At 41.7% G+C, this 27,483-nt stretch overlaps 1 protein-coding gene across 1 annotated transcript in view; it reads left to right on the forward strand.

Moving 5' to 3' along the window:
• lrmda (leucine rich melanocyte differentiation associated) overlaps nt 1-27,483 on the forward strand; it is a 200,930-nt gene that overhangs the window by 162,217 nt on the left and 11,230 nt on the right. Inside the window, exon 6 of the mRNA XM_035953005.2 lies at nt 11,781-11,865. Within this exon, the coding sequence (XP_035808898.2) occupies nt 11,781-11,865 (85 nt within the window). The remainder of the gene's footprint in view (nt 1-11,780; nt 11,866-27,483) is intronic.

Below are 27,483 nucleotides of genomic sequence, written 5' to 3' on the forward strand. Positions count from 1 at the left end.
GATACCCACTATCCCTGCACAGCCCCTGATCAGTGGTGCATCAAGGCATTCAGCCTTTGAGCAACAAGGTGCTTCTAAGTGAGACCACTCCACTGTGTTCTTTTCTTTCTCTGAATCTTTTCATCTCACCCACCACAGGTTCAAATCCAGGTTAAAACCTTTGTCTCAATCTAAATATCTCAGGCCTGGGGAACGGCACAAATTCCTGTCAGCTCAGCGGATTCCTTGCCTGGTGTTTGAGTCCTCCTGCATATGTGCCATCTCTCTCTGTGTGGGAGCTCTGGTAGCCACCTGCTAATTGAAAAGCTTCAATCTGCTCAGCTAACTGAGGAGACAACTCCGGGTTCCTATAATTGCCCTGGTGACAGTGCTTCAGCAAGCAAAAAAAAAAAAAAAAAGCTTTTCTGTGTCTCTATGTCATCATTTGCACAACGTTATGAATAGGTTAATAAAATAAAATACTTTAATTATAGCTTAGTTGCCATATTGTTAATGGTGCCAGTGTGCCTCGATTGAGTAATACAGTTTCTACTATTAATTATCTGAAAGTGAACTTGTTTAAATGATATTTTACAGCCCCTTGATAAAATTACCGCTAGAGGCAATGTAATGATAGACAGACAAAGGCCATGCACGAATTATCATAAACTATTAGCTTGTTTCCAAAGGGTTTTATGTTAATCTTTTAGCGCTTAAGTACCCTGCAATTAACATATCAGGAGGAGCTGCCTTCCAGCTAGGCTTGCAAATTGAAGTGCTCAGATAAAAAAGCTATTGAGATGAAACCCTGAAAGAGAAGAGGAGCTATCTCACTGAAGTGTGCTGGAATTTTCTACTCGTGCGCTGTGTATCTGCGCGCACGTTTGCGAGAGAGGGAGAGCGATAGAGAGACTTTAAGAGCACTGAGACAAAGAATAAGTGAAAAAGAGAGCAAGATGCCGTGAGAGTGTCTGTGATCAAGGACGTATAACAATTCCATTATCTCTCTTGGGTGATGACATGAGATGTCTCTTTCAGGCCTCTTTCTCTTTGTCTAATGCTGCACAGTGTGTGAGCTATAGGCGGAATGAAATGGCTCTCATTGGCTGCGATGGCGGCATCTGATGGAATGTGTTTACATATCAGGCTAGTGGCTTGATATGTAAATGTGGCGCACTGAAAAGGCTACAGGGAGATATGGTTCATTGTTAGGTCTTCACAGTCTGTGTTCCCTTTTATGCTAAGCACAATTGTATCCACTGAGCGAGCATCTTGTAAACCGCCCGTTGCCTTTGGTAGGTTAAACCCACAAAGGAGTCCCATGCTTTGGAAGATATGCATGTTTTATAGGGTAATTGGCAGCTTCGCTTTGGTCTGCGTTCTTTGTTGTCGACACGTAACAGCTGACACTATTAACATTTATTACAATTAAGTGAAAATACCCATAATAATGTGCTTTATAGAAAATACAAGAGGGTAATTGTTCCTAGGAGAATCAGTCATATATTCTCTGAAGAAAATGCGTTACATTTCTATATTTCTATCATAGATGTTATTACGCTTCTCGGTGGGTTTCTCAGTTTTTGTCAGCCTCTTCTGTTAATGACTAGTTATTCTCACTGTAGAAAATAATTCACACTGTATGAGAATAATGAATTGTTCGACCATTACACGTGGCATTCTGTACATTCTAGTACACATCAGTCCTAACTCAGTGAAACCATATTGCCCATAGAGTGCTCTGATATTTTCCTCCATCACCTAAAGATAGATGACTCCACTGAGGCCTTAATCTCATGTTAAAGATTTGTTGGCCTCTAGAAGTCAGGCCTAGCATTGAGATGCCTCGCCTGATTTATATTCACTGGCATGGAAGGGGAGCCAAGTGCACTATCTGCAAAGCAGATGCTGCAGCAGTGCCCTTGTATCTTAGGCCTTATATTTCACCTGAAATAAAACCTCCAAACAAGGTCGTGTCCTCGAACCCCCTTCTTCTCTCTCCTTTTTCTTCTTCCTCTTCTTTTATTGACTCTTTTCTTCCTCTAACAGTCACTCTTAGCAGTCGTTTATGTAAATGATAACCTGACAAAAATATTATGGCTGCAACTGTAAAATGCAAAGGAAATGGCACAGTATACTAACCCATAGACTGAGAGGCTTTAATTTCTTCCATGGCTCGATATGAGAGGAGAAGTTTGAGAGAAAAATGAGGCACACAGCCAGCCAAAATCCTTATGAACGTCACCTTTAAAACCAAATTCTTGTCTGTCAGCCCCTATAATTTATAGGGCGGAGATTACAAAGCTACCGATACAATAAATTAAACTGATGGACAGAATTATGCCCAGTGCTTCCTGCTCTCCCCAATGACGCACACTAACTTAGCACTGCCTGACAATGAGTATGATTTACCACCCAGGCAAGAGCGAAGGGGAAAACATTCACAGGCAGAGGCACCTAGGCCTCACTTTGGCCCACAGCCTAGTGAATAAAACCCTGCTTTAATTCACCCGCAAACGTGTCGCCATTAAAAGGCTAAGAATAGGGAATGCAGATCATAAATATTCTCTGATTTATTAGCTAACAACAAAGAGCATAGGCTCAGCCAAGGAGAGGGAGAATGTTTGACAGAATGTTGTCAAGGAGCGAAAAAGAGAGGAAAAACACACTCATTCTCTGGGTTCTCACTCACAGACACTCTTTGCTAAATCTGACCGGGGATGTAGCCCAGCCCTATCTCCTGCAGCAGCGTAGGAGCAGATGTGTCTGCTCTCTTCTCAATGTGTGACAGACAGAAAAGATAAACAGGGAGAAAAGCGGGGAGAGAGGAAGAGACGGAGGGAGGGAGGTAAAGAGTGCAGGAGCTGGCACGGCACTGGCTAATTTATCTCGCTGAGAGACAGATTAAAGAGAGAGGAGAGTGAAACAAAGTTCCACTGGCTTAATCAGCGGACAGCCTGCTAGCAGAAGACATGATAAATCAGAGCAGGCTCAGTCCAGGAGAAAGCCTTTTGCTCTGGGAGGGAATGGGAGACATCCTCAGCCAAACAGCCGTATCTTTTACATGGACTGTTGTGAATAGCGGCTTGTGTACTCGCTATGTGTATACTTGCAATCGATACTCATTGCCATTGTTTGAGCAAACATTGTTGTACAGTCGTCTTCTGCTGTTACTTTGTTTCCAACACTGTTATTTTTAGTAGTGGGTGAACAATCCTGCTCTGTGATGTTGTGTAAACAGGACAAAGGGGACATGAAGGGCCTTAAGTTTCCTTTCTGTTTTTCTGGTGTAGCCATGTCTTTCTTTAGCTTGTGTCTGACAGGGGGACTAACCTAAGGGCCTAACCCAGGAACAGGAAAAGGGGCTTAGATATCCCTGTGTCATTAGTTCACTACGGGGTCACAGCTAGGCCACTCAGAGCATGATTACACCCCTTGATTTATCTGCTTTGGAGCCCAAGCGCAGATAAATCTCCGAGCTCATCCCCGCCGTGGGATCCTCACTGTCTGATAAACGGCCCAAGCTGAATAAACAACCGCCGCCACCCTCCACCCCCACAAACTCCCAACCCCTCGTACATTATGAATAATTCATTCAAGCTCTGTTAAGTGTGTATATTTTGTATCTTAAATGGCAAAGGTGCTTCCGTGATCTCGATCCAATCCTCCGCGTGCGTCTTTGATGAGATACTACAGAGGCAGAAGTTGGCGGACATTTTGTTTTGTAGTTGTAAACTTTATTCCCCCACCCTGGCTGTCGTCCTCTAGCGTTTCCACATAAATACGCTTTATGCAAATATGTCACGGGTTAGTCCGTACAGCAGCCCCCGTGTAGATATTGGCCTGTCTGCGACTTTATGACAAAGTTTAAAATCATTCATTACGGTGACCCCTGCAGTAAATTCGCTTAGTGGAAAATCGCCCCGGCTCCCCTGTTTGGTGTGTGGATGTGATCACGAGTGCATTTTAACTTAATTAATTGGCCGTTTCTGTTGACAAGAAATTTATGCAGTAATAATTTGCTCGAAATAGATGCAGAGTGCAGGAAATGAGATATCCATCAGGGCGCTTGTGTTCCGCCAGCTGCACCGCGGCTAATATGAAAGTATTTCAGGCTGCTCAGACCCTGCTGTTTGCGCAGTCAAGATTATATATACCCACGATCCATTGCTTGCCTCAGAGGCGCTCATGGAGGTCTATGATAACAAAGACTATGTGATTTATGGCCTGCTGTGAAAGCAGAACTTGATGAGATTAAACAATTTCATAGCATGAGTGTTTCTCAGAGGGCCTTCTGATTTGTGGCAGCAACACCGACAGTAAATCAGGTTTATATATCTGAAAGCATGCTCAGCAAAGGAGTGCAATTACTGTTTAAGACAGCTACTTTTTATTTAATTTTTATCCCTGGTTTGTCTCTTTTATTTCTGGCCTGTCACACAGCCACTCACCTTCATAAGTCCTTTTGAGGGAAGGGTTGAAGAATAGAAGGAGGTGGGAAAGTCAAGGAGGAGAGGAGAGGAGAGGAAGGCAGTGGCGGCGTTTACTATCTTTCCTCGGCAGCTTTTACAGAAACAGCAACAACGACAACCAGGGGACAACAACAGCCACCAGTAGAACAACACGGGCATCCATAGGAGCACAGGGAAGCACTCCATTTTTAATGCTTTGTTTGCCTGCTGCTCTGTCCCTGTCTGGGTAAATGGAGTAAGCAGAGTGTAATTAGAGAGCTGGGCTTTGCTCCTTGCCATAAAGATGACATGGTGTAATGATACAGCTTACAGGCCCGCTGAGGGTTCTGTCTCGCGACGGAGGATCTGGGTCGTTTGCCTGTGACTTATGATAGGTGTGGAGGATGACAGTGTTATCATAGGACTCCGAGATGCAGATGTGGGGGGGAACTTCTCGTGAAAGCTTGTCAGGGATTGGAGGAGATGGAGAGAAGGCATATTAATCATCTGTATTTACAGTTTGTCATGTAATATTTTCAAATGAAAAAAAACAAGGGGGATTTAATTTTCAGTAGCTTAATTATTGTAATTATGTGTGTTCTTACCAGCGTTTTTTTTACTGCTATTACCAGTTCATAATTCACAGCCGCATGATTGCACGCTTCAAAATTGTCTTTGTGTGATGACAAAATAAGTATAAGATAAAATGAGCACCCTGAACATTTTGCTTTGAGCTCCGGTCAGAGTTCTTACATTTCGAAAACAGAGGTTGAAGTGTATTTTCATCATGCAAGTCTGGATCTGCACTAATCAACTAATCAGTTTCTGTTTTTGCTTGAATGGGAGCGAACATTGAAGTACACGTGCATTAGTGTTTCATGCGTTCAGATAATACGAGAGGGTGTGTGCGAGAGCTTTTTAATGTGAGTTCGTGCACACATGCAAATTTGTGTGTTTTGAAGTTGCAGTTAACGGGTGTTTGTGTGTCTGTGTCCTTGGGTGAAGATGTGAGTTGTGCATCTGTCGGCATCATCCCATATCTTCCCAGAAAACATCAAGAGATCTCATTATTTCGACACATCTCAGGTTTTTTTTTTCCACCCCTCTTTTTTTTTTTCCTCTCTGTGTGCCTTGAGTCAAAATTAGTTTTCATTCCCTCTGTGATCTCACTGACTGAAGCCGGCTCAAAGTAAAGAAAATCGCAGTCTTCGTAGCGGGGCTGAGTCAAACACACACTTCACACAGCCGCAGTCTGAGTTAAGCATTGCTAAGTAACCTTCACATTTCACTCGTGTGAAGAGCTAATTTCCTTTAAGTTCACATGTCACTTTTTGTGGCTCTTTTTGTGGGTCCTCTTCAAATGTCTCTCGGCGTCTAATTGCATAGGAAACATTCTAGACAAGCCGGTGTGACAGGCCCGCTCCCAGAGTCTTCAATTATTAAACATCCTACACTCTAGAAAACAGCCCTGACGTTAGCTACAGCCCCTAATCGGAACAGAAAGCCTCATGATATGTCACACTCCTGAGTTGCTGTGGTTTTGTGGTGTTTGTGTAGTTTGCGTTAAACAAGGAAAGATGAAAATATTTCTTTTCACACCAGTTAAATAAGGTAAAACTATGACAAAAATGATTTTTGTCACAAGTAGATCAGAACATTCACATCTTGCTTTTTCTCCTGTTTTGTAGATAAAAGAACTCGTGTGTGCTTATGCAAATATATGAAACAATCAGTTATGTTTTGTGTGAAAGTTTGAATAAGACTTTCAATCATTGTTTTAGCTAATATATACAACATTTCATGATTTATTTTAGACTTTGTAGTTTTAGAATCTGTACCAATGGAAAGGTCAAACTAGAACAAAATAAGAAATAGCCTCCAGCTAATTGTACTGTGTACCTGTACTACAGGCTTACATATTGCCTTAAATCACCTACAATAATTCCGCAAGACGCTCACAGAAAAGGTCGAATGACTTTTTAAGTTTCAACCTAAAAACAAACACAGCCCTATTACCATCTCTGAGTCATCGCTATGGATGATTAACGTCCAGCAGCACTCAACCTTTGCCTGTCTGACGCTTAGCCGTACACAGAACCGCAGGTTTCACTGTTGCTGGTTCACTTTGTGTGCCTCGTGCCCCGAGCGAAACATCAGAACAGTTGCTCTTGTGATCAGTGATCATATGATACATTTACTCAGAGCAAGTTCATTGGAGTAGAACTGGTTAATCATTTAACACACGCTCAGCAGTCTTCCTGCTGAGCAAAAGACCGCCGTGCTGCTCACAAGTGCAGGCACCATTACATCAAATGTTCTTCTCCTTGCGATTACCTACGAAAACAGAATTAATAGTTTGCATGCACACAACAGCAATTTAAAACACATTATAATCTCTTCTTTGCTCCCTTAAGCCACAGTCATTAGGATCACGCATAAAATAAAATTGTTTGAATTATGATACCAGTTTTGGTTGCTGCTGAAAAGATGTTTTTTATGGCTATAAAATAACATCCAAATATAATATTTTGTGTTTTAATACATGCATAGTTTATTATGTTAGACTTCTATTTGAAAGCATGCCAAAGTCTGTATATATGAGAGGCTGATTTGATCTCTGGTGGTGCATTAGAGCCTTTTTTTTCATTTCATCATTGCCATTACATGCTCCCAGCCAGTGCTACTTATTCGTTTTTCCTTGTTTGTTTCTAAAAGTGTTGCATTGTTTGTAACCCCGAACTTCAGAAGTATGAAACATGAATCATAAAAAATTCCATCTAGTGAAGAAATAAACGTGTCATGCCAGCATTAAATGTTGACTCAAATAAGTTCACAAGTTGTGTCTCCTCTGATCTCTAACATGATCAGAAAGCAGCACCAGTTTATAGAGACAAGATGTGAAAAAAGTTCCATGCACAGACACAAAAGAAATATTTTGATATAGACCCAAAGAGAAAACATATCAAAAGACATTTTTATACATGTCTTTTGCAAGCACAAAAAGCAGAAATGGTGTCAAGAGAAAACAAAACAGAAGACTTGTTTCTTCCAACAATTGCTTTAAGCTACAAAAATCTCCTTGAGTCCCTAGCCTCCCCTCAATGTCAGCCCCCCTCTCCTGCCTCCCTCCCTCTCTCTCCTCTTCATTTCTCTCTTTTCCCCTTTTCCCTCTCTAAAGGCAGGACAGGGCCCTCTTTGCACCCTGATAGGTTGTGGGCTGATGCTTAGCAACAACATTCCTGTGCCCTAAGTAGCAGTAAGCCTCTGGCTGAACTCTTTGATGTGGCTGTCAGGCCACATTTATTTCCTTTTAGCACTTTGTCTACTTGTCCAGATGTATAAGGAGATAAAAAGGGCTGGTGTTTACACTGGTCTCCCTCTGTAGCGCGGCTGTAATTAGATTGTATTGCTGGTCAGTCTTAAGGAGGGAGGTGAGGTGAGGCAAGGCAGGAACCAGCTGTGTCAGGATGAGCTGGTCGGGGTGAGACTTTGGGGCCAGGCAGCCAAAGAGGAAAGCAGCCTGTAGAACATGGCGCTAAGTGGTTACTTTATGTACTTCTACTGTGACAGCCGACATCGTTATCCCATTTTAGAGAAATCTTTCCAGATCAACTGATGTCAGCATAATGTGCTGTAATATAAGACCCATCGAGATTTGTAATCGACAGCCAAGCTTGCAAAACTTTGTCAACTTTGTAGTGGTTGCATCTGAAAAACATGAGCGTCAACTTTCCCTGACTCACTTTTTTTATTGTCTCGTATTTTCAAGATTCCCACCGTGGAGGTGGTTATGTGCTTCATGTGACTCTCTTTTGTGATTCGCTTTTCTTCCCCTTCCATCCCTCCCCTGTCTACCTCGTCCTGCTCCCCTCTCTCATGGTGATATGTTGGAAGTAATAATCACTATTGCCTCTGGGTTTATCAGCATTTATTCACATAACAACAGTGAAAAGGAGAAGACAGACAGCACTGGTGTGATGTATTATCTAGTATGGGAATCATCTTTCATAATGACATCTAACAGAGCTTCCTCTCTCCACCTTCCTCCCTCTCTCTCTCTCCCTCACACACACATTTTCTTCATTTCTCTCTCACTGTTTCCACTCGCCTCTGTCCACCCTTTATTATCACAGAATCCATGGTGCTTCCCAGCCTGTAAATTTGTGCCACATTATCATAAGCTGTGGTGATAACTCACATTGCACAGAGACAATAATGATGTGAACACTCAGCATATGCCCCGGGCCCAGCAAATTAAAACAATGCTCAGCTTGATGAGCAGACTAATCTGGACAGCAGAGAGACTGAGAGGGAAGGAGAGGAAAAAGGAGGTCCAGGAGCATCTTAAATAGACAACACAGCAGCACCTCCCTCTGTTCAGTGTAGGTACAACTGGAGAAATCAAGACAGAGCGAAAGAAATGATACAGAAACGGGGGAATATCGAGTGTAGGAGCAAAGATGTAGCACTTCCTTTAAAAACATAATGTGTGAGGCACAATCCTACAAGTGACATGCTTGTATTTACTTTGCTCCAGACCTTTAAGAGCTTGCACTTGTATGAACACGCATGGTGGTCAGTTTCTATATTTTAAAGTAAATGCAAAAAAATCAGGAAATTGTCTTACTTACACTCCTCTGATTAATCATACAATGCCATATTCCGACATCCCCATTTAACAGTGCAATATCTCAGCTTGTAGTATGTAAAAAACAAGCTGAATTCCAATTGTTTAAATCTAGGAGAGCAGATTTCACATTAATATCAGGTTGGCAGTTCAGTCCCACCTTCTCCTGTCCACATGCCAAAGACACTGAACCCTAAGTTCCTTCCAATGGTTGCTACTTCGTCATTGGTGTTTTCATTATGGGTTTGCACATTGTCACTATGGGTTTACACGTATTGAATAGATATCCTGAAATATACAATCATAGAAGCTAAAATACAGGAAAAGCACTCAGACAGTGCAGTACTCCACCAAGGCTGTTCATTCCCCCATATGGCATTGTCAGAAATTTTTGTGGAAATCTTGCATTTAGACATTCATCTGCAATGGGAACCAAAACCTAGGTAAAAAGAGTTGCAGTCCATCAGCCCTCTTCAAAGAGAAACGGTGAAAGTTTTCCGTCATTTGTTTAACATGTCATCATTAGCATGGATGCTTTCTCGTCCTCAAGACAGGTCATTGACTAAAGCGAAAGAGTGCAAATGTCGAGGGGTAATGAGGAAGGTGGGAGAGTAGAAAGTGGAGGGCCTGGGATAAGTGGAAGCTGATTGATGTTCTGTGGGAGGGACTGGATAGGACAGGAAGTGACAACAGCCGCAGATGTTGAATGGGCCGGGTGTTTGATCAGCAGGCATGATAGCGAGGAGGTGAAGTAGTGGTGTCATGCATAGCGCTGGGACTGGGTGGGTGGCGATACTTAAAGCAAGGTGACTGATGTTCCATAGGACCAAAGCCAACATGTGAAGGCAGTCCAAGGCTCTATCTAGTATTCAGCTAACCCCAGCAGTCCTCCCTTTCCTTGTTCTCTTCCAGCACCCCCCGAACACAGTCTGTGGGTGGTGCTGTTAATAATGTGGCAACTAGGAAGATTAATTGTGGGCAAGCAGCAGGATTAGGAGGGGCTTTTGTGGGCCAAGCAGGCCTGAAGAGGCCCAGGCTTGTGATCTTTCAAGCAAGCCAGGAAATGAGGCAAGCAGGGGCGCAACTCTGCGGTGGCTCTTAAGAGCATGAAGGTAGATCAGCCAGAGACAGCTCACAATTCCCCTCCTTAATGCCTGGGTTGCTCACTTCAGCTTCATAATAATTGTCACAGACAGAATCTTTGTGCATTCGCTCTGAAAGCCAGTATCAATTAAATCCTCAAAGCTCAGTGGCAAAATGCAAATTGGTAGAATAAAGAGACTCTTTTGAAAACAGGACGGGTGGATCATCATCCTATTTTGCTTCAGGATCTTTCATTGGTTCTCTGCAGTATCTGTTTTGCAGATCGTGCAGCTGAACTGAGCATGAATACCTGATTGTTTTTCCTCAAATGGGAGGTGGCAGTTCATACTGAGTACAGTATGTTCTTATTTTGGGTTGTTTTACTTCTTGTATTACCCATTCCATACAAGTACATCTCACAAGCGAGGAGTGATCTTGGATATTTCTGAACAGGTTTTAGCCACTACAGAGGCTGAGAGCAGCAGGTCTGCTGTCAAAACAATATTCCTATTCTAAGCTGTTTCTTTCAAAGGCATGGTATTCCAGCATATATGTAGTAAGGCCTCAAAATAGGGTTATTTTGCCATTTTTCTCCTTGGTGTAATACGAGACACATGCTGGCCAGACCTTAATGCCTTTCAGAGATGCTATCTGAAAGCACATTATGTGATCGTTTTCAGTTCACAGTGCTCTCTTTGCCCATGAAGAATATGGTTCCATTTAACAGTGCAGACCCTTCCATTTCTCAAGGTTATGCATGGGCATGTAGAGGAACAACAATAAAAGTGGGGAAAATGCAGCTCCAAACCATCTCTAATATGTATTTGTCAGTTGAGTCTCTTGCTATGATTAAAGGCCCAGTGAATTCCTTCCTGCAGGAAAGGAAAGTATTTCTGCAAAGGCATCAGATATCGCTGTGTCATGATAAACTGCCTGCTTCACTAGCTAAAAGGCTAAGGGAAGGATGAGGATGTTTTGGACCTTGAAAGTGCACCAAAGAATAACAACACAAAAGCTCTTGTTTGGGAATATGCTCTGAGATTGAGGCCTCTGTTTTCTTTTTGTTGCAAAGCGGCATCTGTCACACTTGTGCAGCCTGAACCTCAGACTTTGCTTACAATCAATAGCTCATTCCAGTTGCTCAACCAGGAATCTATTCACATATTTACCTTTTGTTTCAATTATTTGACATTAAATAAGATAGTGCGTTAAACAGAGATGAGTATTTAAAATGCAATTTGCATTCCTTCTCTTAAAACCAGTGTGGGGAAAACATTTTGTGCCGCTGCCTTCGCATGACTGGACTGCATTGCCTGTGCAGACTGAGCATTGTTTACCCTTTAGTTGACCACTGTAGGAGGTCATGGCTGAGTGAAGGTTAAGAACCCTCCTCTCTAAGCAGGTTGTAGATCAGTCATCACCAGTTTATCACAGCAGCTGGAGGATGTAGCTGCACAATCCGTGAGAAGTAATAAAACATGACTTCCTATATTAAGTATTTAAACAGGAGCAGTGTTTCCAACAGTTACCAATTCATAAGGATTGATGACACTCACAGTCAGCTAAAGTGATATTTTTAAACTTGTCAGACCTTTTATCATCTAAATATTCCTTGTTTTTCTATGACTTCTTTCTCCCAGCCACCTAATGAGGCTGGATCTGAAAGTCACCCACTGCCCTACACCCCTCTACCCCGAGGATCCAGAGATGCCAAGACCCATAAAGGTAAGAAAAACAGAATAACCTTTGGTCTTTATAACCTTTTCAGTCAGGTGGATTCTGTGTACATCTGTACAGATATTCTTCAAATAAACATGAAGTAGCATTAAATATTAGAATGCATTCAGAACCTAGGCCCATGGATTATGTAAATATGAGTCATAACCCTAACAACTGCAAAGAGTGGGAATCTATTGAACTTGAGTCGAAGTTATGTTATCCTTCCTATTGATCTCATCTCATCTGTGTGATGTGCTGATAGTGGGAATAAATCTGAGTAATCTAGGTTAACTCTGATCTGAATGTATGCGTGGGAGCACACAGTACATCTGCAAGATGAAGCATCCTTGATGTGTTGTTGTGAGACATTGATTGGACCTCACATTGACCCAGTGCAGTCAGTTGATGTAATTATGTAGCAACTTCTTAACATCAAACACTTCACCCTAGGAACAATGCATCATATTCATTAAAAACATACAATGTTAAATTCATAAATTATTAGTGAAGGCCACCTACTGAATTTGTAGCTGAGATTTTAGTACACAGCCCTAAAGCTGAATTATATTACACAAACTTTTCCCACAAGTCAAATTAAAAAATTACCTAAAAGGAGTTTGTATTAATTTGAGAGGATTTGCTTTATGCTAAGCGTGGATATTGGGATCTGAATCAACCTAAAGTCCAGTATGACATTTTAGTCAGTCTGTGATCTTGGATTTCTAACAGGCATTTTATTGGCTGTCTTAAGAATGACAGTTGCATTAAAATTAAGCTAATAAACATAATTTATCACCAGAAATTTTACATATTCCTGAAAGATAGCAAAAAAGAACTACAATGCAGGGTCTGCTTTAATGTAAATGGACATCCTGAATCTGTTTCAGGTTTTCAGGTATTCAGGTTTCAGACAGCCTGACTCATAGAGGAGTGGCTTATTTGTATTCAGGCTTTTCACAGTAAGCCCCACTTCTCTGGATTGTTTCATATCCCCGAGAGATTCATAACTGACTTCACAGTGCAAAACACTTGTAATGAGCTGACTGTACCTTCAGTAGCTCGACTTATCGGGAGCGAGTGTCCCTACCTTATACACAGCAGAGCAGACCTCAAGCCCACAACCCCCATTTACGGTGCCAAGGACAGATCTATGTCATGAAAGCCTGGATGGTGGCAGCTCTCATCGGATGTAAGGACAGAAAGAGCCTTGTGCTTTGTCAAAATCAGACCTGGCTAAGAACATCCCATTTAAAGGTGAGGGGACGTGACACATGAAATATTTTTCCTCTCTGTCTGAGATCTGAGCAACAGTGACAGTCTCCATTTGTTATTTTTATGATGCAGCGCTGCAGTCTTAGATAACACAGCCCTCATCTTCGCCCTTCACCTCCTCTTCATGTCCCTGCCTCAAGCCCCCTATCCTCCTTTTTTTCTCTCTCACTCTCCCCATTTATTTACACTTCTTAAATACACTTAAGTTTTCTTTATGTGTGGGAGATGGTCACAGCAACTCCTCGTTCAAAGAGAACAAAGCGGTGGCAAAGCGGTGCTACAACAAACAAAATGATTCCGACAGTAATTCCAAACAACTGAGTGTTTACTGAGTTAAATTCGGGATATAAACAATAGGGGTGAAACAATATGCTGCATAATTTTGTGTAGTTCACTGCAACAGGATTGTTTCAATACACATGGTAAATTAAACAATTCACTATGCATTTGTTTGAAATCTGCTGCAAAAGTGAACCACACTGGTTACACTGTATGTCCCATTTTTGCCATCACAACTGCCTGCTTTTTCTAAAGTAATCCATTGTTTTGTGCCATAATTTTGAGAAACCACACTGAATACATGAGATAAAATGTACTTTGCTGGGTAATAATTTAGTCAGTAGTTAGTAGGTAGATTTTAAAGTAGACATTATACAGTATGTGACAGTAGTCTTGTAGGGGTTAATAAAGTGCTCTTTTTAATAGAGGGACAAGGGAGACTGTATAGTTCTATCCTGACTCCCGCAGCAGCAGGCAGATCAGCAGTGTTTCTGGCATCGCCCTGTCGTCTGCACAGAAAGAACCTCCCTTTCCTCCTTTCAACCCTTTGCACCCAACCACTCCACCATGTCACCTGTGTGGAAGCCCCACAGCCCGGGTGCCAGAGGTAATTACAGCAGCAAGGAGCTCCCAGAGGAGGCCAGCCTCTGGCAGGTCACTGCCCAGGGAGAGAGGGGTGGAAACCAAGGACAGAACTCCAGGATAAGCCCCTGTCTTGGCTGGTAGAGGAATCAACCTGGAAGAGACAGACTAAAATAAGGCAGCAAGAAAGAAAAACAGGGGAGAGTGGAGGAGGAGGAGGAGGAAGAGAAGGAGGTGGAGGGGGGATGCATTGGAAAGATGTGCCGTTGTGGTACGGAAATTTAAATCATAATTTCGTAGACCACATCTGACGGCAGAGAGAGAGACAAAAATAGGGGGAAAGATAAAAGGAGAGAGGAAAAGTCAGGAAGAAGACAAGACTTAAACTGTGAAAGAAGACGAGAATTTCAAAGAAGAGAGACAAAAGACAAAGTGAAGGAGGAGGGTGGGGGCTCTGGTGTGTCTTGGTGAAGGCGTGACACACACCCAAGTGGTGTATATAATCTGGCAGAGGGGCCTGGGGATCCTCCACTACTGTCACCTTGGCTCTAACTCTTACTGCTGGTCCAGCTGCCAACTCAACTCTAAATCTAACAGTCCAAAATGAAGTCCCAGCCTAAAGTACAGTGCGTCTCACTGGAGACTGGTCCATACCATTGTAGTAAACCACAGTCGGCGACATATTGCATTTGTGTAGCTTGCTATGACGTCTTATTATTCCAGCCTGCGAAACAATGTGCTGAGTTATTTATTACCACCTTGTCATTTTCTTAGGATGATACATTTTGAAGTGAGATTCGCAAGTTTAGATCTAATTATAACTGTAGTTCAGATGTATGTAAAAAAAAACAAAACAATACTTCAGTCTTGATTGATATATTCATGTGCAGAGAGGAGATTTTAAATGAATGCTTTTCATCTCCTCTGTATATTTCAATAAATATGCCAGACAGTAGTAGCAGCTTTTCTTGTTTTATTTTACAGGTATCGGATTAAATTTGATTAGGCCATCCCTCAGCAGTGACAGTAGTAAACGAAAGGGATATCTTTGCACAAGCAGAGTAAACAGACAAGGAAAATGCCTGAAATCTGCCTTACAGTATGAGCCCTGGGCCTTTTTAATCTTGTTGTTCTGGGCCTGCTTCCAGCTACTTTGTATGTATGTATCTTAAATGGTGCACAACTGTTATTGAAATCCCAGGAGAAGAGCTGCCTTCAAAGCAAAAAAAAAAAAAAAGCCTTCCTGATGACACCCATGGGGCACCTCACATTTGTTTGGAAGTTTGCTTTCATTACATGTCGGGGGTGATCCGCACTGCAACTCCTGCTACATTCCCCCCTCGAAGCTCCCTCAACCTCCCCCAAAATGGAGCAACGGGAACAGATCCAAGCTAAGAGTAAACTGTTTTACAGTTGCTGCACAACAAATAAACAAACATCTGGAAGCATTCAGAGCGGCCCATTAGAAGGGCTCTGGGCTTTGCCAAAAAGGGGTAAATGATGAGGAATGGGCTGTCGAGAGGCTGGTGGAGACAGGGGAGAGGCCAGATGACGGAGCTGTGGGTGCTAAGCACTGCCTTTTAGAGCTCAGCTGGGCTCAGAGAGATCTACACCTGCTGCTATCTCCTCCTCCCCTCCTCCCCTCCGCCAGACATCTGGATGAGATACATGACTAATGGATGACTAAACTGCCAGTGTTGAAACTTTGCTGTTCCCATAATGAAGGAAAAGGTTGTTGGTTTGACTGATAACTTAATGTTCTTTGCACAAGGCACTTAGTAAAACTAAAAGTGTGTGTGACGGCTTTAAAGGATGTTAATGCATCAAAACAGATATACAGTTCCCCAATGTCTGTTTTATTGTTGCTTGTTTAATAACCAGAGCTGATTGTATTGTTTATAACTGCATGGATTAGATGTTGCCATGAATGCAAATGTTTCCTTTTTTTCGTGAAGTTCGTTTTTTTTTTTCACAAGCAAGCACATGTGCTGCTGGTTACAGAATTGTTCGGTAAATGAACTGATACATTACCTCTGACATCTGTTTCCTTACTCCCTTGTTTTCTTCTCTGTTTTCAGTTGTTTCCGTTCTTATCTTGAGTGATACCTCAGTTCAGTTTGATGTCACTTAGAATGAAAACTCTCATCTTTCTGCTGACAGTCTTCCCATTCTGGTTTTGGACTGCCTTGGCATGTTCCATAAGTATGGAAATGTCCTCGCTGGAACTCGTTGAGAAAAGACAGAGCACCTTTGACGTTTCCCATTAGACATTATGTACGTGCTCTGCAAGACATTTCACTCAGCCTAGTAATGATTATACCAGCAGGATCTGTCCCCTGATAAACATCACTCTTAAACACAAAGACTCGCACTGGCCCCCACACAACTAAAGCGAGCCATATGGAAACAGCAACGTGTAAGCTTTTCTTCCAGACTGGCCCAGAGTGTCCTTTTGCAGAGCTGCTTTCTCCGGCAGTAAAGCAAACTATAGATGATGTGTGCATTCAACACCAATGAGCAACGACAGATGCTGAAATGTTGTTACAGAGAATGATATATATAGATTTCACTGCCAGCTATGCGCCAAGCCTCTGCTCCAAGCTCTACAAAGTAAATTAACAAAGTAAAGACATGGCCTTCTTCCCGGGTACTGAGTTCATAAAAATGTTTCCCGAGCACTCGGCACTACATGAAGGTTTTATTTCTTTGCAGTGTTTGCCAGCTGGTGAGCTGATGAGGTGTCTAAGTTTAGTGTGTAATGACTGGGTGTCCTGTTGCCATCTCCTATGTTGTCATGTTCATCCCAACAGAGCTGCAAAAATGGAAACCTCAAAAACACCGTCTGATTTGTTTATATGACCACACTCAACTTTACCCATTGATAGATTTTATCGTCATAAAATATTGTACTTTGACAGTTTAGTACAGTTACTCAACTATTGTATTTGATTCTAATTTGAATGTGTAATACTTAAGTATTTCCATTTTCTTAAACTTGACTGCATTTTATCTAGTAACATTCTACATTTTTGTACCATTACAAGCTACAATGGATATGTTTACATTTTAAGATTGCATATATGATCAGATAAAATGCATCTATGCAGGTGGAACTACCCTACACCTTACCCTAGCTTCACTTTAGCAATGTTAGAACTCTAATAATATTCTAATAAAAGTTCTGATAAATTCTGCATAGGTAGGGGCTTTATAAATAAACTTTTGAATGTAGGTCTTCTGCTAATAAAAAAGTATTTTTACACTGTATTATTTTTAAATCGTCTAAACACAACCATCATTGTACTTTTCTAAATATATACTGCGCTTTCTGATATATACCTACACTCCATGCATGCATGGCTTGTCAACTCATATACACTTTATCTTTATTTTTTCCTCGAGCAGTAATAATAATTATGCATTAAAAAGAAAGCCATTAGGTTTCTACTCTCTCTGCTTGTTATGTATGAAAAAAGCGGATACTAATAGCTGAATCTCTTCCATAATAGATTTTTTTCTAGCCTAGCCTTGTGTGGAATGAACAAGCGCCTGAAAATTCAGTCCCAGTCACATCAATCTATTCCTTGGCAGTGTAGCTCCTGCTGCATATCACAGCACATCACAGTAGTATATACTCCCCCCTGTATAAGACAGGCTCTATTTCCTTTATCTGAGTCAGATGATGTGATATTATTCCTCCCAGGAGTGGATTGGCTCAGCAACATGAATATCCATTTAAGCCGGCCTATGGAGATGGATGAGGGGAGAGGGGACGAAGCAAACTGGGTCTGCAATCCTTCACCGCAGCCTCGCATAGCACCGCAGCGTCCGCATCCGAAGTGATGAGAGCTCATTTTTGGAGGCAGGCCTGTTCTTGTTATTACTAGCCCTGGAAATCACCTCTACATTTTCTCCTTCAGAAGCAGGCTAGATTAAAATGCCAGGTTAACCTCCTCAACTTCCATGACAGGCTTAACTGCCAAACTCTGACGTGCCAGCTCTAAACTGCTTTGAGAAAGCTGCCTTCCACCAAGTGTCATTATCTCTCCGTTATCGGATGGCACTCCTCTCGCAGTGTGTGAATAATTCTGTTTGTGCAGGGTTTGGGGAAATGTCAGTGACACCATTGTTTTTACCTTGCCGTTTGATGTAGCTGAGAGAGTCTCCTGAGTGTTTTGAGTTCTTAAACTGATGTTGGGCGTATACAGCGAAAACTTAAAGTGGAAAGAAAAGGACTGTCAGCTTCTGAGCTATTCCAAGATATTTGTTTGTTACTTCCTTTGACTATGTGTATAAATGTAAATATTTCCCACTGTAATATTCTGCCTTAATAAGGGCTGTTTTAGTCAAGTTAAAGTATTCTGCATCTGGTTTGACTGAAATGATCCAAAGAATTTCACTATGCCACAAAGAGTTCACCGATCAAATTAGACATTTTCTGTCTGAATATGAGCAGTCTGAAGTCACTGTACAAATTAATTGTGTGCTGCGGTTTTTGTAAAACACCTGCATTACTTTATAATGAAGCATTCTCAACAGTCAGCTTGAAAGCCTTACAGTCATACTTTGCAACTCTCCCATCTTTCTCCGCTGAAATATGATGATTGCAAACTTCGAGCCATTTTCTTAACAACAGGAAAAGATGGAGCCTCTTAAATCTTTACCGTCCGTGACCATTGCAGACAAACCTTTGTTATTTATGATGACACAAACCCAACTGGACTCACCCATTAAAACTTCCTTCGGCGCAAACCGACGTAAGTTTGTTGGCTGCTTCTCCTAACGTGTCAAGCAGATAGACAAGGACGTGAGTTTCAGCCAAGGAGGCCCAGCCCTCTTGGAAAAACATGCTGCTGGTGCTCTGGACCTTGGTCTACTTCCCAGTAGCGCTGGTCATTCCCAGGAAGGTAGCAGAACATAAATCATCCAAAGTGGATAGGTCTGCTACAATCAACTCTGATTCTAATGCAGCTACACTATTCATTTTCCACCATGATTTGTAGTTGTGGTTTGGGACAACTGAGATGCGGTCTGCGCTTTCAAGTCATGCTTTCACTCAGAAGCTGGAGCAGGTTTCTGTAGCCTTCATGGTTTCCAAAGGTGGGAGCCCATCATGGTAATTTAAGTTGGGGGTTAGGTGCCAGATGGTTTTGGATATTTTTACAGCAGGATGGATGTTGTGTCCACCAGTTTTTTTTTCTCTTGTCAGTACCCCTTGGAACAAATTGCTCGGTGAGCAGGCGGAGTCTGTCTGTGTGAGGGGGTTTGCTACCCTTCATACTGATGAATAGCTGCTAACGTGCAGGCAGATGCTGGACAACTTGTCATTCTAAAAGAGGACAGAAGACGACCACAATAAGGCCTCGTAGCTTCGTAATTACTGCATATCAACAGGGATGTTCAAACAGAGATATTGAGTGTCTCATATTTTAGTATTGCATGATAGAACAAGTTAACAGAATTAGATTCAGACCTTGTTAAATATATTTATCTTGTTGGTTTATGTAGCTGCATATATCTTAATCAGGGTGTTTTTAATAAATTATATTTTGAGTAGACTCTAGATGCTAATTCTAGGGGAACTGATCTCACACAGCAATCATTCAAGATGAAAACATGCCTTAATGCTAGTCTGGTTAATGGCTCAAACAAATTAGATTTCAATTCACTCAGTAGCTAGTTTATCATGCTGCATGGCTAAACAGCTGTGCTACATCACTGTACCTTTCTGTCAGGCATCGCAGCAGAGCTGTACATGCCGCAGAATCACTAATATTCAGAGAGAAAAGGGGCCATCACTGATAATTCACACACAACATGAGGTGCACTCCAGTGTCTTGTTAGAGGACAGACTCAAAGAGGCAATAACACTGATACACATACCTCCCCTGGTTCATCATGTAGAGTGTACAACAAAACTAAATACACCCCTGTGGTATATCACTAAAGTGATAAATTATTCAAAATAGTGTCGTTATACAATAATTATTTTCAAGTTGAAGTGTAGTGTATTTGATTTTATTTTAAAAACAGGTGAGATTACACTGGAAAACTATCCACCCCAAAGTACATCAATGCAACAAAGATGATAACACATGTAATCTTACAATTACTGTGAGGTGGTAACACTTTGTATCAGTTATGATTACAGTGATATTACACAGAGGTTAACTCAGTTTTGTTGCATAGATACACATCACACACCGACATATGCATGCCATATGGAACAAACATCATGCTGTTTACAACACAATATACATTAACTTGCATTGTAATATAGCTATAGGCACGAGCTATGATAATGGCATCATGGATCTCTAATGGCTTGGAAATCACCAATCTGTCTATTTAGTAATAACAGCACACATTTACCTTGGAAAGATCTGTAGCTCCTGGATTGGATGTTGTTATACATTAAAGAAGAACATTTTATACGTTACAAGTGAAGCTTTGACAAAACTTCAACTGTAGTTTTGGTTGATATTTCTTCTGGGTCTAATAACATTAAACCACAAGAAATATGGTGTCAGACTGCCAATATTCTACAATTTACCATTTCTACAATTTCATTTAGCCGACATTTTTATCCAAAGCAACATACATCTAAGAGTAGATATACTATAATATTGTCATATCAGCAGATGTCAGCAGTTTGATGAGCACAATGTTATTATTATCCATAAGAACAGTGATCAAAGCTCCAAAAATAATTTCCTGGTTGTGGCAAAAGTGTCCTTTAAAACATAATTCGTTTATTGTACTTTAAAGTTCTTGGCATACAGATGTTGCAGTGATTGATTTAGGGAGATTGGAAATGTAGTTGCAAATTAAGGGTTCTATATACTTTAGTTATTAGGAAGTGACTGCTTTTTATTTATTTATTTTTTTTTAACTGAAAATGACCACTGCTTGATGGGCCCAATGGGCCGGATTTTACTGAAGTAATACAGCACTGTGCAAATTAGAACACTTGGAAATTTTGTGAACCTTAATAAGCTTTATGAACTTTTTAAAGTGAGTGTGGATGCAATGGTGGAGATGCAACAATGATAATGGAGATATTTACAGTACTAATGCATGGATGAGAGTGGATTGCAATGTCCGACTGCTACTACACTTTTTCAAGAGTATTGTGGGTCCTGAAACATCATACATACACACTAAGACACTCATTCTCAGGTACCCTCAATGCTCAAAGCTATTGTGGTGGAAAGAACTGAACTCATCTGTCAATTATGGTAAGCTCCATTGGGCCATTGTCTAAACTGTTTTCTCACTCTCTGGATTCACTCTGGTGAATCCAGTGATTTATTGTCAACTGCCTCGGCATCAATATACAATTGGGAGACACTAAGCTGTGATGTCTGAACACAAACTATTGTCAGAGTATCAGCATAGCTCACATTAAGTGCCATTTAGATTATTCATTGCACCGGGCTGTGTGAAAGCCTTGTTTGGATTTGTTGCTTGTAAAGAGAAGAGAAGGCCATTATCCCATATGCTGGGATTCCACCGCTATGGATCCGAGCTTCTATTTATTTCAGATTCATTCGCCAACTGAATGAACCGTGTCAGGGCTGAACCGAACACAGACACGGTGTCACAGATTCTGTGGGTCAGCTTGTCCCGCCCTGCCTCGAAGTCCATAAGGTCAGCTGGATTTGAATGCCAGAGCTATTTTGTTGAGCTGACATGCATTTTATCTCTTTAAAATAGAAACGGGATCCTCGGTTACAGGAAGTAGCGGGTCTTTTATGGCTTGTGCAGGCATCAACATCTCAGCTCAACCAGAATGAAAAGAGCGAGGTCACTGAAATGCTGGAAAGTCCAAAACAACCTTTTAATCTGTCACTTTGATTTGCTTATTAAGTCCCTTTAAACAGACAGAGCAGGTTTCTCTGTCACGATAATATGAGCGGACACGTTATTTCACCATCATAATTTGATTCGTAGATAGTTTCTGGCATGTTATGTCACTGCAGTGCAAGATGATTGGATTGACTGAATCATTTTTTCAAACATAGGAATTTATCCCAGATTGTTGTAATTTTAAAAGGCATTTTTCCTTCATTCCCCTCCCTCTGGACAAACATGCATTCAAAACCAAACCTTCAGAATTAGTCGGCATCAAACCACATATCTGCTCAGAAAAATGTTGGATTCTGATTATGCATTTGTATATACACTGTTGTAGTCTTTGTTGGGTTTATCAACTCAGTGTTTGGTTCTGTTGTAATAAATGTGCTTGATTGAAGTGCAAGTAAACAGAACACAATGCCACAAATTGTCGGTAAGAAACTGTATGATTAAAAACGCTGAAAACGTAATATTCAAATACAAATAAATGGAACATTTTCATTCTCTGTTTTAACTCCCTGAAGAGGCTGAGAAAAAAAAAATCGAAAATATGCCTCTTTATTTGACACCATTAGCAAGTGTTAACACATAACCTTTTGGCAGCACTGGCCAGCCGCTCCACACCATTTTAGGCATCTTCTGCAGCAGCAGCAATTCTGAGTTAAGGACTTGGACAGCTGGATAACAGAGACAGGGCAGAGGGCATGATGTTGGATAAAGTGAAATGCACATATCTGGCGGTGGGATTCCTTGTTTGCATTCCACTAGTGACCCTGAGATGCGTTGTCTCTGGGCTAGCCAACTGTTTGTTTTGTGCCCTTTGGTCCTCTGTGTTTTGATTAAAATAACAATTTTAGTTTTTCTCTTTTTTTTTTCTTTTTCGTTATACCCCTGTGGTAAAGAAAATGTATTTTGAAGTGAATACATTGTGGAATAAACCTCAGTGTAAGATATGGTGAGCCATCACACAGGTTATTGTGTTGCTTTATGTAGCGGGCAGTAGATTGCAATAACAGAGCCGAGAGGATGATATTAAGATAACCTTGGGAGGGAAGTGATAACACAGCCACGGGCATCTGTCCCTCACTAACCCGTTGTGACATTTTGGCTGAGGAACAGATCAAGCTACAGCACTTACAATGGCTTATTTGCCTCCTTTTTTGTAGAAAACTTGAAGAAATGCAGCTGTTTCTTTGTTGTACGGTTTTATGAATTTCTACCTCAGTCAGCACACGTTGTGATGTGTTTTTGCCCATTAGTGTAGAGCGAAGCAATCCTGACAAATACAATGAACAAATCAAGGGCATTAATGCCGTGATGTGCAGTCGATAATATTTGGCTTCATTAATTCCCATGCCCTGAGATGACATCCTGCCCCTATTAGGTTTGAAATCTCATCCCCTTCTCCTCTATACCTCAGCTGTGGCTCAACCAAGCAGCCAAGCAGATAATACGCTCTGAGCTCTGAAACATGTACCATTATAATTAGCTTTGTCAGGTCCTAGCCCCTACAACCCTCATGCAGATAATATGATAATATGTCTTCATAACCGGCTGACCTTACATGCTCAATATTTCTCCCCTTATGAAGATTACATGTCAATAAAGTAATTGAGTCCCGGGGTGTGTGGCAAGTGAAGATTTAGGTTATTGGACTTTTCGGGGCAGTGATGTACGAGCGTTATTATTCTACCTGTCAGGAGATGTGCAGGGGCTGAGGACAGTCCGAGAGTGTCAGAGGGGGGAAAAGAGAGGTGAAGAGAGAGGGAGATAAGGGGAAAGAGAGGGGAGGGTACAGGCAAGAAATGAAGTGGGACACAGGCAAAGGGGAGAGTGAGGGAGACAGAAATGAAGAGAGGAGGAGGGAAGACTTGGGAGAGGAGAAGAGGCAAGATCATTTCTCACGAAGAGGGACAGGTCCACAGTTAATCATTCCCTCATACCTTCATCTCTCTGTCCCCTCCCTCACTCTCTGCATATGAACAGGGGATATGCCGTATTAATTAAAAGAAATAGAGTTACATTGGAGCCATCCATCTGCATGGGGCAGAGGCAAGCCAGAGGGGCATGAAATATTCCACACAACACAAACCTATCATTACCTCCGCCTCGCACCTGATTGGCCAATGCGGGTTCATCAGTTTAAATTCTGGCAGGAAATGACGGCGTATAATTTGACACAGCCGTAATTTTGAGCTGCATGTCATGTCGGCAAGAATCCATTTTTCATCACTTCAACCTCACGTTTACAGTATTTGTTTGGTTACATTCCCGCTTTTGTAACTGCCATAGCAGTTACATTATGTTATATTTCTGTAAATCATTTTTCAAATAATTTACCAAGAACTCACCTGAGACTATTCCTCTAAATCCTAATTTTGAAAAATAATAACACGTAGTATTATGTAGCATTTCTGTAAATGGAAGTGTTAGCCGATCAACAAATTTTCTCCTTCAATCCTTGGTAAGATGCTGTAAGTCCAAGTACTGTGTATATAAATAAATTAATACATTATATTAATTTTTACATCTTGTCAAACAGATAACCCACCCCTTCAGATTAAATGCCACACATTGTATATGCACATGTATAATTTTCCTCAGTACTCTGTTTCAAAACATCTCGACAGTACACTTATGCAGTAATCTCTGCTTTTTTTTTTCGATTTTCTTGCCACGTTTAGAGACAAATTGTGCTAAATGCCATATGTCAAGGTACCGTTTTGCCCATCATAATTTGACTGTCAGTGCTAGAGACAGAGGAAATGGGATGTGAAAATGAGTGTGGTCGATTGAGGTCCAACAATGAAGGTTACACACATTTTCAGCTGCGAGAGAGACAGGAGCAGGGGACACACAAAGGCAGGGTGGAAGAGCAATGTTAAAGGATATTTTACCATGTCCTTTTGGATTAGGCCCGGAGATTGATATCTTCCAGTCAGATGAAACTCTGATGTGAGTGATCCAGCCTCTCCATCATTGTGACATGCAGCTCTTGGCTAACGCTCATCCGTGTTGATGGGCACACCCTGCGCCACAAGGGCCCTGGCTTCCATACCCACCTTCCTCTCTCCCCGGTCTGTGTCTGCCTCACTCTGCCATCTCTGTTCCTTTATTTCTATTGCCCTTCTCCCCTGTTTTCTGTCACTATGTCATGTCCAATCACTGTTTGGCTGGCCAGGCACTCAGTCGGGCAGGCAGGGAGCAGGAGCCCCAGGTAGAGAACTGCCTAACAGGCGTCAGGATGGGCACTGAAATGACTCTAATAATGGGGTCCCCGTGTGGCCCAGACTGGCCAGTCAGTTAGCAGGGCCAGGATGGGGAGTAATAAGTGTTTGATGTCTGCAGGGAAGGAAATGTGAAGGAGTACAGCCAACCCTCGGCTCTGCGGTCAGGCAGGTGCAGCCAGCCAGGGTCTGAGGGGGGCGACTGTGGAACAAGACGTCAGATTACTATTGATATGTGTCACGCCGGAGGTTGCCAGGCTGTTTGTTTAAGAGAGTGTCTCAGGGTAGTAGCAGCCATGTGGTAATTGATGTCTAGATCAAAAGAGAAGCTGGATGACAACCTGATGTGCCCGGTGCCTCAGCGAAAGGCGAGAGCTTTGTGAAACAGCCATCATCCATTTTATGGTGTGGCGAGGGTAGAAAATACTGCACAATGTGTGCCCAAATTATCAGTGCATATTTATATGCATGTGTGAAACTCTAGCAGCGGTAACTCTCCTGGCTAAATTCGCTGGCCATCTTTGATTTGATGGAAATTGCCACTGACAGGCGGCGAGGTGCCATTTTGTCCACTGATGCGTGAAGTCCATCACTGTCTGTGTAGTTGAGTTTAGTTAACATGGCACTTAGCGACTGACATTGCTTTAGAGCCAGCAAAACACTGTCATTGTCATGTCATTTATCTTTTGCTGGCCAATTTTCGATGTGTTCCCCGCTGAACGCCTTGCTGAGCGCTTCTAGCTTTTTACAGTAGGCATGTGCAACTAGACAGAGTTTGGGTGCCCTCTAAGTATACACTGTGTGTCAACCCCTCAGTGCCTTTTAAGCCTTGAATATCACAGGCAATAGGTTGCCCAGCACCTTCCCCTGATAAAGCCACAGCTGTCCTTTCTAGTATGGCTATCTAGTAACAAGCTACTTCCCTTTGAACAGTTTTATGTGGTTGTAATTGACCTGACAATGGGGTTCATTATGCAGTCCCTTTCATGCTGTTTTGCCTGATAATTATTATTTAATGTGTTCGGATGGAGAGCATCATTAATTCATCCCTTCCTCCAATGTCAAAGAGATGAACAGTGAAGTTATCACTCTCTGGTGATTAATATTATGCTCTTTTGTTATTGAATCCTGTCCCAGTGATTAAACCTTCATTGAGTGACTCACCAGCCGCTCTTATTAACAGCACCATTAACGAACACAGTCAAAGCTCTAATTGCAATTTTCACTTTTTCCCTCTATTTTGGTCAGAGGTTTGAACCACTTATCTGTGCTTTTCTTTTAATTAGAAATCCTGAGTGTAATGAAGAACACAATCGATCAGTGTCAGGCTGTGTGGTGTGCGTCTGTTGTGATTTGTGATCCACATGTTAACGGAGAAAATGAGCGCTTATGATTACTTGCGTCATTAGTGCTTTCATGTGCCCTTAAGGGTAGATGAACCCTAGCAGTAAATAACCAGCTTGTCATTGTCATGCTTACAGGAGAACTTTTGTTTTTTTTTTTTTTTCCACTTTCAAGGTGTGTATTTCCAAGATGATAGCGGATGCTTCGAGAAAGACGCTCCAAGGGGACTTAGGACTTTGTAAACTGACTGAGTCCCCCACCTTAAACCACGTCCTCTTATCTCCAGACTCCAGAGCTACTGTAACCAGTGTTCTCCTCTGGCTCTATGTGGAATAAATGTCACTGAAATTAATTTCTCCATTTTTTTTTCATTAGACCCCCCACAACGCTAATCTCTTTCTTCAGTCAAAATTTATGTGCCCCAGAATTCAATTTCCTTCTCATCCTCATAAGTTGAAAGTAGAAAGACTGATAACTGACAGGCATTTATCTGGTTATAACTGTAATTCACCCATCAATGAATAATGCCATCCTCAATTTAAAGTGTTTGATTATAGCCATTTAGCGTGCTGACAGTCATTTTTCATGCATGAACCAGTGCTGCCGATAAGCTCATGACAGTATATAGAGTATGCAGTGCTCTTTGCATTGCATGTGTGTTGAGAATAGACTATTTTTTATTGTATTTATTGTTTAAATGCATAAACTTATATTATCAATCATGACCATAATCACACAACAAGCCTCTTCTGGAACTGTAGCTGTTGATTGAAGCCTATAAAAGCATACAGAATGTGTTATTGCTGCACTTCAAGGAGAATCATGTGGCAAAATCTACCTGGTATTGATCAGGGCTGGTTGAGTCATGACCCAGCAACTTTCCTCTGACAGCCTATCAGCCTGTGGCAATAGCAAATCTTTCAACTCTCCATCTCCCATACACACATTCAGCCTATTATTTTTTATCCCTCGTTGGCCTTCTGTGTGTGCTGTTGTTATCTGAGTCATGCACACAGTTCCTAAATCTCTCTGTTTCGGTCTCGGGTTCTCTCTTCCAACCCAA

The sequence above is a fragment of the Amphiprion ocellaris genome, chromosome 16, assembly GCF_022539595.1.
Source record: "Amphiprion ocellaris isolate individual 3 ecotype Okinawa chromosome 16, ASM2253959v1, whole genome shotgun sequence".
Taxonomy (NCBI): Eukaryota; Metazoa; Chordata; class Actinopteri; family Pomacentridae; genus Amphiprion; species Amphiprion ocellaris.